This window comes from Aethalodelphis obliquidens, unplaced genomic scaffold (assembly GCF_003676395.1).
Source record: "Aethalodelphis obliquidens isolate GAN/ISIS:26980383/991018 unplaced genomic scaffold, ASM367639v1 scaffold47, whole genome shotgun sequence".
Lineage (NCBI taxonomy): Eukaryota > Metazoa > Chordata > Mammalia > Artiodactyla > Delphinidae > Aethalodelphis > Aethalodelphis obliquidens.
Genome location: NW_020837991.1, coordinates 4,241,364 through 4,253,889, shown reverse-complemented (window position 1 = coordinate 4,253,889; position 12,526 = coordinate 4,241,364). Strand labels below are relative to the sequence as shown.

The following is a 12,526-nucleotide window of genomic DNA, read 5'->3' as shown; positions in this document are numbered from 1 at the left end:
GTTTTTCTTTTATATACTCACCGTTTTAGTTCAAAACACGAGAAAATTAAAAAGGACCTTCTAATTTTCTTACATGTTTTAGGCAGGATGAGGTGCCATCTCTGAGAATAGGGAATCAATCTGGTGAGACATAGGCACCTGAATTTTGAAAAAGCTTCCCTGCTGATTCCAATGTGCAAATTTGATAAATAATCACGACTTTAAAAGATGGAAATAAAATGCTTCCTGAGGGACAAAATCTTTTAGAGGTAACATAACCAAATGTTCCCGTCTTTCCTTGAATCTTGGTAAACTGTGTACTTTGTCGTATAAAAATAGATCCTTGGATTTTACAGGTTTAGCCACTTGCTGTTTCCACTATTCATGAGCAATCCCTGAAGGGACAGCAAGATGCAATTCTGCTGACCCCAACCTGCAAACACGTGTGAAAAGCCTTAGGCAGTGAGTGAACCCAGACAACCAGTCATACCTATAACTCAATGTGGCTTGTTCTTCAGTCAACTTATTATGTCTCTACTTGCAGTAATGCACAAAATAACACAGCTAGAACTGAGCTTTCCAAACCATAAGCCCCCAGATACTTGTAGGCTGCAAATGAGTGTCAGACTTACAGATCCTCTGGGCCCTCTGGCAGCTGGGCCAGTGCTCCATGGTGCTAACAGCTCCATCAGTGTAGTCTGTTTACTGCTGTGTAACATGAAAATATTACCTTCTTCAGTGTGAACAACTGGAATGGGCTGGAAAGCACTGTGTCAGATAAAAACAGTGTGTGTGTGTGTGTGTGTGTGTGCGTGTGTGTGTGTGTGTGTGTGTGTGTGTGTGTGTGTGTGTGTGTGTAAGAGTAACAGAGAGAAGTCAACTGCTAGGCCAGGTATTGGAAATAAAAGAAAGTTATGGTTCCGGTGTAAAAGTAGTTCTAGATAGACTAAGGAATGGAATGTTATGTTGGGAAAAACTGAAGAATGGAATGACAATTTTGGCAAAGCTTGAATCTAGGGCATAAAGGGGTCCATTATACCAAATTTAATGAAAGAAATTATATAGTATCATTTACAAACTTGGAGATTCAGGAAAGTCTAGGAACATCTACGTCCATCCCATGTATGCCATGGGCTTGCCGTACACATAATTCATTTAGATTGCCAGTGAACTATCATTAATTTAGTAACATGCTTTTCAAATTCAAGGAGTGATAACCTAGACTTTGAAAAGACAGCTGCCTTTACAAAACCTAATGAGAAACATGATCTAACGCCTCTTCCTGAATAGTCCTAGTTTAGTCTTAAAATTGCTAAATATATAAAGATTACCCATATCTCCATTTGCGATGTAAACTGGTTCTAACCAATGAGTCATTTTAATTAATTTTATCTTCAACAATCTGGGTCTCTATTCACATTTATTCATAGTTATTTCCTTATTTTTAATTTAAATATTTGTTGCACAAACAGTAATGGGAATCTGAATAAGAGAAAAGTCAATCACAATCCCAACATAATACATTTTCATTTTTCTAAGTTTCTTCTGTTCTTGTCCAAATACAGATACTTTTAAAATATCATTAATATTAAAAAGCATTTTATATTCTTTTCCTCTAAGTACTTCCTCCAACTTTGCTACATGGGCTTCACAATTTTAATTTTTAATATATACTGTCTTGGACAATGCCATCATAATTTACTTCCACTGGGGGAATTGATATTTCCACTTTTTCCATCACAGATAGCACTAAAATAAAGGTTCACAGCTTTCTCCTTCTTTTGGATTACTGCTGTAGACTAAATTTTAAAAAACAATATACACTGCCAACATAATCTTTGAATATAAAAAATAGCAATGATGAATAACTGTGGTGTCCCTATAAACAATTATTCATGAAGATAAAAATCAAAGTAAAATTTACTGTTGCTGTTGTAAGACCGAGGATGTGTTAAGACCATTACAATCAGCCTGTATCCACAGGCCTCTCATCTGGGGATTCAACCAACTGCTGATTGAAAATAGCCGGAAAAAAAATTCCAGAAAGTTCCAAAAAGCGAAACTTGAATTTGCTGCACTGGCAACTATTTACATAGCATTTACATTGTAGTTGTAACTATTTACATAGCATTTACAGTGTATTAGTTATTATAAGAAATTAAGAGATGACAAAGTATATGGGAGGATATGCGTAGCTTATATGCAAAAAATACTGCACCATTATATAAAGGACTTGAGCATCTTTGGATTTTGATAGCCGTGGGAAGTCCTGGAACCAATTCCCTGGGGATACCAAGGGACAACTGTACTATGAGATACTGATCCACAGTTTTATTGATCCATAAGATTAAACTGCAACCTGTACATTCTACATACAATTCTAATAAGCTATTTCCTTAAAGACCCATAAATCAAGCCTTTTTCTAACATATACTGCCTATTATAAGAATGACTGTATTTTTAAGTGAGTAAATATACCACCATCTTGAAAATCATTAGTATTAGAATATACTCTACAAATACTAAAAATAATGAAGAAGGAATGACAGAGTTTTTTGCAAATCACATTTTTCACCTCCCAATGAAATTACTGACTCAGGCAATGACTAACAATCTGTGTTAAAAACATTAGGTGGATGGTTGAAAAGGAACTGGATATTCCTATGTGCCACTGCTGTAAGCCCAGATTACTTTCTCGTCTTCAGGAAAAAACAAAACTTTACAATGGAAGAATCAGGACGTCAATCACCGTAGTCAAGCAGTCCATCTTAGCATCACTACCAGTAGAACAACCAGAAATTGTATGTCTCCTAATGGGATGCACAGCGTCATTTAGGATGCATGCGAATAAATGCTGAATTTGAATATAATTTAGATTTTAGATCTAACTTGGAGTTTACAGGAAATATAGGGATAAACGAACAAACTAAACACCACCATGAGGATGCAAGGGGAGAAATCTATGAGATGAGACTGTCAACAGAACAACTAGTTTGGTCTCTTTCTTTTTTTTTTCTTAACGTCTTTATTGGAGTATAATTGCTTTATAATGGTGTGTTAGTTTCTGCTTTATAACAAAGTGAATCAGCTATACCTATGTGTATATCCCCATATCTCCTCCCTCTTGCGTCTTCCTCCCACCCTCTCTATCCCACCCCTCGAGGTGGTCACAAAGCACCAATAGTTTGGTCTCTTTGTCAAATCTGTCACCTAAAACTGTTCTAGATTAAAAGAGGAATAAGAGACATAGCAGCAAAATGTAATGTGTGGTCCTGGACTGAGTCCTGGTTTGGATAAACCAGTTATTACAGGTTATTTTTAGGGCATTTAGGGAAATCTGAGTGTAGACTGCTATGATGTCTGTAACCTATTTTAGTATACTTTAGTATTTTTAAAAAACAAGTTAAAAAATACAAAGATAGATGAAGAAGACAGAAAATAAAATTATATTACCCAGTTCTCATTTAAAACTCTTCCAAAATGTCCTTAACATTTTATAATCAAAGTTTCGTTGTTTTTCTTTATTTTCAACTAAGACTTTAAACAGAATATCTCTATTTTCAAAGGATGTACTAACTTACCCCTGGCATATATTCCATAAATATGGAAAGTGTTTTTTCTTGGGGATCCCTCAAACAGCCATAATACTGAACAATTCGCTCATGCAGCAAGTTTTTCAACAACTGAATTTCACACTCAAGTGCATTTACTTCCTGAAAGACAGAACTCACTGTTAAGTCTTTACAGCATTGCTAGTAAAAGCAAAAAAATTCTAACTTCATGGACCATCAAGGTGATTTCAATCTGAAATTTTCACTTCCCAAGGAATAAACATTTTAAAGTCTCTAAACAATAATAACTTTTGTAACAGTCCTTGATGGTATGCTAAAGCAACACTAAAGCACATTAGGAATATAGCTGAGTACTAAAAGAGAAAAATCCATAGTACAAAGTAAACAAACATATCTAGTTATCTATTTTTTTTGCAAATAATTTGCATTGAGGAAAAACAAAAAATTCTATTATGTGTTATACTTATTTTAGTAAAAATGCTTCTTATAATGTGACAAAGTAGCTTATGCAGTGATTCTTACCTTGCTGGTCTCAGGGCTATCTGGGTCAAACTGAACTTGCTTAACAGCCAATTCTCTTCCTGTATCAACATCATAACAGAGGTAGACCCTGCCAAAGGCTCCCTGGCCAAGCAGCTTGCCCAATCTCCAGTTGGTTGGAGCACGAGGTGCTAAAAAAGAACATTTTCTTAAAATGGAATAGCCCAATGGTACACAATGGTTAAGGACTACTGCATTATTGATATCCTTAATTGAATATGCTTGGATATTAAGGGAAAATCATGTTCATCCAAATTCATAATGATCATCATCTTTGAAAACTGTAAGAATTCTAAACCCAAACAAGGTTCAGATCCCTATGACTAATTTTTTCCAATGAGATTTTTTTTCACCTGATTATAAACATATTAGCATCTTTCACTCAATTTAAGATGCCACTGATTATGTAAGATGCACTACTTCTAATCTTTATTGCAGTAATATCTGTAATTAGTTTTTCAACTGCCTACGATGTAGAAAGCTGGAAAGACCATCGCTCTCATTCTAACAAGAGGAAATCTTGAAAGCAGCCAGTGGGGGAAAAAGCACACTATATACAGAGGAATAAAGATAAGAAATACAGCAGACTTCTCCTCAGAAAGTATACAAGCCAGAAGACAATGGAGAAATAACTTTAAAGTGCTGGAAGAAAAAAAAAATTGCCCAGAACTCTATACTCAGAAAAATATATCTTTCAAAAATAAAGGAGAAATATGAGTTTTTCAAACAAACAAAAGCTGAAAGAATTTATTACCAGTAGACTCGTACTACAAGAAAAGGTTAAAAACAATTCTTCGGGCAAAAGGAATTTGATACCTGACAGAATCTTGGATCTACATAAAGATCTACAGAAATAAACTGGAGGTATATTTAAAAGACATTCTTCTCCTATTTTTAATCACTTTAAAATATAGTTGTCTAAGGCAAAAATAGCAGCAATGTAGTGCGAGTCGCAGATGTGAAAGTAAAATATGACAACACTAGCACAAAAGAGAGGAATTCAGAGTATAAAAATATTGTTGCAATAAATATCTTTGAGCATGAATCTTTTATACATTGCTTACATGATAAAGTTCAAATACTTTACAATCCGGCCTTAGTTACCATTCTAATTCTACTTCCACTGTTTCAAGTAAGATACCCTCTACTTCAGCCAAAGATGAACTATTCGCCATTTTCAGAAAGTATCATGGCCTCTTGCACATGTCACCTCCTTAACTGGTGAATTCCTATGCACATCATTATCCCTATTAGATAACATCTTAGAGGCCATATTTGAAATCTCAGAGCTAAGCACTCAATAAGGATATGTGGAATGAATGAATGAATGACTAATTGGTAACAATTTTCCTAATAAAAGCAAAGGACAGAATCATTTAAAGTAATAGCAGTAATACCATGCTTATACCTGACATTACAACCACCTTTAGAAATACCATTTTTACCTCTTTTGAGATTCTGGTCTCCCTGTGAAGACTGGCTTGGTATTTATTCTTTTTTAATACTATAAAATTCTGCAAAGGCTCTGCTACACATTTCACTATGCCAATTTCTATTACTCACAGCGGCTGGGTGGGCTGATGTCCATTACAGTCAAAGTAGGATTGTCTATGTCACTTCCCCTTCTTCTTATTCGACTCTCATCATACTCTGGGGTAAAGATACTGCTTCCACTACTAGTGCTTAAGGAGTGGTCTGTAGGACTGAAACTCACAGGAGACCGGAAGCTGGTCCCCTGGGTCCTTCTAGCTCTTGGAAAAGTTTTACGACCTACAGAGTGAAAATAGAATTACCTTGCAACTTTTATTAATATATTATAATTAAAAGTATTTAAAATTTGTAACATAAGAGAAATTTGTTCTGTGACTAGGCTAAGAAACTAAAACAGCAATTATATGATTATATGTTTTAAACTTAAAAAGAATAGTATTTTTTAAGAGTGCAAAGAAATATCTTTGTTAACACTGAATCATGAAGTAAAAAATAAAAATACAAAGAAAAGTGAAAGCAGAAAAGAAAAGTGGGGAAAAAAGAAACAGAATCTGAATATAAATTCAAATAACCTCTTATGTTAACACACACACATTCATAAAAGCATAGAACTCCCTCAGTTTTGTATAAAAAGGAGAAAAAATATATTTATTCTTATTTCCAATAATGATTTAAAATACAAAATAAAAATTGCAAAGTTTATAGGCAGCAATTTTTTTTCCTTAAGACGACAATGCAAGTATGCATTTCAACATCAAGGAATAATTTTCTAACTAATACCATTTTTAACTACTCCTTTCTTTTTTCTAAGGGAAAGATAAGTATTATGAGGTAAGTTGGCATAAAGCTGTTATTGTAGTTTTAATTATGATCCAATATCTTTAAAAAAAGTTTTAAGCAGAAAACTAAGTGATATAGGAACAAGTTTTTTTTATTGTTTCTGAGATTTTTAACAAACTGTTGTGTTCTTTGATCTAATAAACTTACCATCATTATAGTCTTGATGATGATATGAAACATGATACCTTCTTGGATATGTTCCTCCTTTTCCAAATTTCTCAAAGATAGGGTTATCATAGTCTATTAAGACACACAAGAAAGTTGTATACAAGTTATACAAAAGTCAAATATTTCCAATGATGAAAAACACATTTACTCATTTTTATTTGATTATTTTAAAAAGTTCCCTTGCCCTCCCAGCCAAAAGATTATTCAATGACATAACATTTAAACATTTAGAATGTGAACAGTCTAACCTGAAAATTCCTGATGATTATCTGGGTAGCTCTGGGCCCTAGGCATTCGTGATTTTGGATAGCTCTCTCTAAAAGTAGAAAAAGTCTTGTTATTTTAAGACAAAATATTTAAGGCATTAAAAAAAATCTTTATGCAATACCAATATCTATCTGTATGTATGTGTATATATACATACATACATATATAAAACAACATATATTTTATGTATACATACATATATACACACACACATACATATATATACACATATATATGCTCTCTCTGAAACATTAACTGAGAAAGGGGGAACTTCTTTTCAAACACTTATTTGGTACATGCACTGCAAAAAGCCTGGCTTTTAAAATTAACCCACAGAGTACAGTGGTAAGAATGATATATTTTGGAATTACAGATGCATGGAAACACCTGTGTTTCAATCCTAGCTCTGCCACTTAAACTAGCTATTGCAACCTTGGCAAATCACCTTTCTGAGACTATTTCTGCATTTATAACAAGGAGATAATAATGTCTAACTCATCAATTTTATACTTATCTACCTCAGGACACTGCCTTTCAAATATTAAGTACTCAATATATAGCTTTCACAACACAATTTCCCTGAATTTCTTAAATGTTTTAAATATCTATCTTGAGATAGACATGGGCACAAAGGTTTCATGTATATGGGTAACAAAAAATTAAATGTAAAGTTCCATACAATATTAGTCATATTTTCCAAATTTGCTTTCATAGAGCAATTCCAGAGATTAAATAGGTCATGATCTTAATAAAGATATTGACTTTGCATGCTACAGGTGAACACTGTCCGACTGAGACCAAGAGAGAGGGAGCGCTTGTAACCAAAAATTCACAGATGCAACTTGTCCCAGCTTATATTCCTGAACAGCTGTCTCACAAAAGTACTTAAACTTTAATTGACCAAAATACTGGGACATAACTACCAAGAATATATGTTATTTATAATTTGGTGCCAGAATGAACGTAATCCTGAACAGGTGCAACAACTCAAGAATCTCCAAAACAAAACCTATTACGAAAAATTTGACAGCAGTTTCACCAACACAGGTTTAAAAGTAAACGTACATAAATTCTAAGTTTGCCTTTAGTTTCAAACACAATTTAGCAAGAAACTCAGAATATTATAATCAGATATCATTTTAACTAAAAAAGATACTGAGCCCATGAAGTTAAGAAATTTGTCCAAACTGAAAAAATCAATTTGCCGTAAGTATAGATGAGTATCAACTACATTCCTCTGAATGTAACACAGAAGAGTTGATACTTCGACATGTTATATATATGCATATTTACCCACATATATTAAAAAACAAAAACTACAATCAACATTACCCATCCAGAGGGCTATCAAGTGATGGACAACTTCCTGAGCCAGAATTTTCAGGGCTGCTTAAAGATAATGGGTCCAGCATCTAGAAAAATAAATGGGTCCACCTTGAGTCTGCATGATATAACCAGAAGTTACTGTTTTTTAAAAACAGCTTTATTGAGATATAATTCATGTATCATAAAATTCACCCACTTAAAGCATACAGTGCAGTTCAGTGGTTAATACTGAGAATGTATAACCCTCACCATAATCTCAGAACACTTTCAGTACCCAAAAAAGAAAATCCATATCCAACAGCAGTCATCCCCAGAGTTATTCATTTTTAAATGTTTTAAAAGTAGTTGTCCTTGTAGGTAGGCTACAACTTCAAAATTTCCTAACTGAAAAATAGGAATTTTCTATTTCTTTCTCTCTGGATTATTATCTAAATAATTAAAAGCTAAAACACTTCACATAATTTTGTTTACTGAAAACTGAACAAAGGCACCACCCAAATTGAAACAAATGACACCATGACTGCTACATTATTAGAAAATGTAAACTCCTGTAATAATATAAGCAGCCAATTTAATGTTAAGAAAACAATAGCAAATCCATGAAAATACTTCAATACCACAAAACTTTAAAAAACATTTTTAAATGTTTTAGAAAGTAGACAAACCTCAGCTTCACAAAGTTAAATATTTACAGTTTTACTGTGTCTTTCAAATGTTAATTTAAAAAAATCCGAATGTTAATCCCAGGATTATAAACAAATGCATTCATTCACTTATGGATGAGCAACATGAGAAAATCAGCCTTATTCCACCTTTCTTTATACATGAATGCACACAGACACATGTAAATTAGTGGGGTTTTTCCTATATTTCTACTATTTTGTTCGCTTATAAAGGAAGATATGGGATTGGAGAAGAGGTAAAACAAATACCCCCTCCTCCATATACCTGCCAAACCACACTATTCCCTGACAACATCCCTTTAAATGAAATTAAAAACCACATCCAAATTTTGCTTACTTGGTCCATGCTCTCTGGAATGAACTCTCCTTCACTGTTGATACTGGTAAATGACCCATTCCGGGCAACCTGGTGTAATTCATCTGGAATGTATCCAGGGGGAGGGGAGCTTCTATCTCTACTAGTGGGACCTCAAAGGAGAAAAATTATATGATTTTATAAATTCCAGCAGGGAACCAATTCTTGTTTTAATTAAATATACACTCAAAATTCGAATGCTTTTAGCAACTGAAATCTAGTTTTTATTAAAGCTTATCAGAGCACTCTTGTCTGTAAAACTTCAAATGTTTTTATTCCTTCCTAAACTCCCACCTACTGTAATCATTAACCTTATTGTAATATTCACATATATTTATTAGGTGGTATGTTCTTCTGACTGCTGACAACTGCATTATGAGTATTGTATTGATAATAAAGTTTTTTAGATAAATGCCACTGCTTCTGCACTTCCAAAGGTCACCTGTACCCTGGTATATGTTACCCTTTAATGTAATTTATGGACGGCATCATGATGTAGTGGAAAGAATATGGGCTTTACAGTCTAACCTCAATTTAAATCTCAGTTCCAGTTATTTACCAGCTCTGCGTCTTTGGGAAAGTTATCCAATCGCCATGAACCTGTTTCCTCATCTGTAAACATGGGACTAAATCTCTCCTTTGCAAGGGTGTTGTGATGGCAAAATTATTCATAATGAACATATGCTGTGCACATCTGTCTACATGATGTTCTTTCCATTGCCGCTCTTTAATCTTTAGAAACCTAAAGTGAGGTTACTTCTTAGTCATTTAGTCAACATTAGAATGTTTCCAATTTGGAATCCTGGACTTTATTCTTGGGTACTTAAAATTAGGCTTTTGGTGGCAAGCCATATTCCTGGAATTTAAATGTATCCATACTTTAGAAAATTAGAGAATCTAATACAGTTCGTCTAATTATGCTATGTTTATTAACATAGTTTTCTCAGCTTTCCTCCTTATTTTTTGAAATTAAACTATAAAAACGATATGATGAAATCATGTGAGCATTTGAGTTCTGGTCAGATTTAAAGCAAAAAAGGCTTTTGCCTCATGTAAGGGGTCACTGTAAATACGTGTCGGCATGTCGGCATTTGTTAGTGAAGAGATAGGGAGAAAGAGAACAAAATGATTATCAAGAGATATGCATGAAAAAGATAATTTTTCTACACGGGACTCCAAAATTATTAGAAACTATTGAGTCAGTGGTTGATGTGGGCTTTGTAACAACTATGATCACAATGTCCCTAATATTTTTATTTCTTCCATACGCCCCTATTTAGAAACGAAGATAACTATACTCATTATTTGAAGCAGACAAGGAAGAAAAAAAGCTTAGAAAATTTCTTCATCTTCTTACTTGATAACCCATTTTTTTGAACCTTTGTTATTAATAGGTATACCAATGCACTCTTGGTCAAAACCTCCACACCAGCATATACTCCCATCCCAAAGTAAGTTCTTCCTCTATCTTTTGTAAAAATAATTGAAGGAGATAATGATCAATAAATAAGGAAAAAAGATAATGGTCATATCTATCAAAGCCATTTCAAGTTTAAAGAGGTGCCAAGAAAAGACTAGTAAATTTTATACTTTACAATTTCCAGTTTCTTCTTATGCTGGCACTGAAGTCAAACAAGAATATTTATTAGTAGAATAAGAGTGAGACATTCAGTACAGTTTTAAATCAAAATGAATTTAAAGTGTCAATTTAACTAATGTATTTAGCTTGTTCTGTCTAATGCAACTAAGGTGAATTAGCAATTTTTTACTTTAAAATGATAGGTACTATAATGATAAGAAAAAGGGTAAAGAAATGTATGATTAATAATAGTCATGCTTTCTAGTTTGAAAAGCAAAATGTTTAAAAGTGTTCTCTCAGGGACTTCCCTGGTGGTGCAGTGGTTAAGAATCCGCTTGCCAATGCAGGGGACACAGGTTTGAGCCTGGGTCTGGGAAGATCCCACATGCCGTGGAGCAACTAAGCCCATGCACCACAACTACTGGGCCTGCGCTCTAGAGCCCGTGTGCCACAACTACTGAGCCCTTGCACCACAACTACTGAAGCCCGTGCACCTAGAGCCCCATGCTCTGCAACAAGAGAAGCCACCACGATGAGAAGCCCAGGCACCACCAGGAAGAGTAGCCCCCACTCACCACACCTAGAGAAAGCCCATGCGCAGCAATGAAGACCCAATGCAGCCAAAAATACATAAATTTATTAAAAAGAAAAAAAAGTGTTCTCTCAATTGACTGCTACAACAATCCCATGATTTAAAGATGAGGACAATGTTACTGGTCTCAGGTTAATTATAGAGCTGGAATTTGAATTCAGGTACCCCTAATGTTCTTTCATCAAAAATTTAAATTATATCAAAATACATCCAAATGAAGACAAGCAATTTTTATTTTACTTGTATATTATCTCTGCTGTTCATACTTCCAACACTTCTGAAACCCAAAGTAAGACAAAAGACAGACACTTAGAAGGAAGTAGTCATAAAAAAGCTTTTGGGTACCAAAACAGAAGATGAATAACAGATTTTCTGGTTGGTTCACATGCTAATTTAATCTTTTCTTTCATTACTAACAATCCTCTTCTATCACCAGTCTTAGATTCCCTTCCTGCTTCCTCCCTATTCATCTGTTTTATGTCTCCTACTTCCCCCTTTAAATCCATCCCTCACATATGTTTTCATGCTATCTTTAATACCCATTTTCGAGCAATGAAATGTTTTTATCATATAAAAATGTAGATTATCAATGTTTTATACAAATTGAAGAAGATGCACAGAACTGGGGAGTTCAGAGCACCTCTGCCCAGCCTATGCCTCTCTAATAGGCCTCCTTAAAAAAAAAAAAGCACACAGGATCCGTTTTTCTTTTTACCATAAACATAAATATAAGTGTATTTTTTAATGACTAATAAAGTAATTATAAAACATAATCTGGAAATTCTTAGCAATCTTTATTTTGGTAGCATTCTTGGCAATAACTAAAACTTAGAGAAAAGTTTATGAACTTAGTCCATCCATTAATTTTAATATGTTAGAATTACTTCTTTTAATTTTTTTCCCTTCAGCTTATTTGTACAATTAAAACGCTCTTGAGGTTTCCTTATAACTTGTTAAACATCAAAATACCCTGGGTATCTTAAGAAAGAAAATATTTAAACTGGAGACTGCTAATCGTGTAATACTTGACATTAACTTTTCAAGGGACATCAGATACCAGAACATAGTTAACTGAACTAAATTACAAAGAGTACAGAGATAGGCTGCTATTTATCAGGATTATGTTTAGATGTT

The 12,526-nt window shown here is 33.8% G+C and overlaps 1 protein-coding gene across 1 annotated transcript in view; it reads right to left on the bottom strand.

Moving 5' to 3' along the window:
- Positions 1-12,526, bottom strand: part of MAP3K2 (mitogen-activated protein kinase kinase kinase 2) — a 93,576-nt gene that overhangs the window by 12,822 nt on the left and 68,228 nt on the right. The window contains exons 8-14 of the mRNA XM_027082548.1: positions 9,204-9,334; positions 8,190-8,269; positions 6,839-6,906; positions 6,570-6,662; positions 5,655-5,861; positions 4,074-4,222; positions 3,561-3,692 (exon numbers count right to left, since the gene is read on the bottom strand). Of these exons, the coding sequence (XP_026938349.1) occupies positions 3,561-3,692; positions 4,074-4,222; positions 5,655-5,861; positions 6,570-6,662; positions 6,839-6,906; positions 8,190-8,269; positions 9,204-9,334 (860 nt within the window). The remainder of the gene's footprint in view (positions 1-3,560; positions 3,693-4,073; positions 4,223-5,654; positions 5,862-6,569; positions 6,663-6,838; positions 6,907-8,189; positions 8,270-9,203; positions 9,335-12,526) is intronic.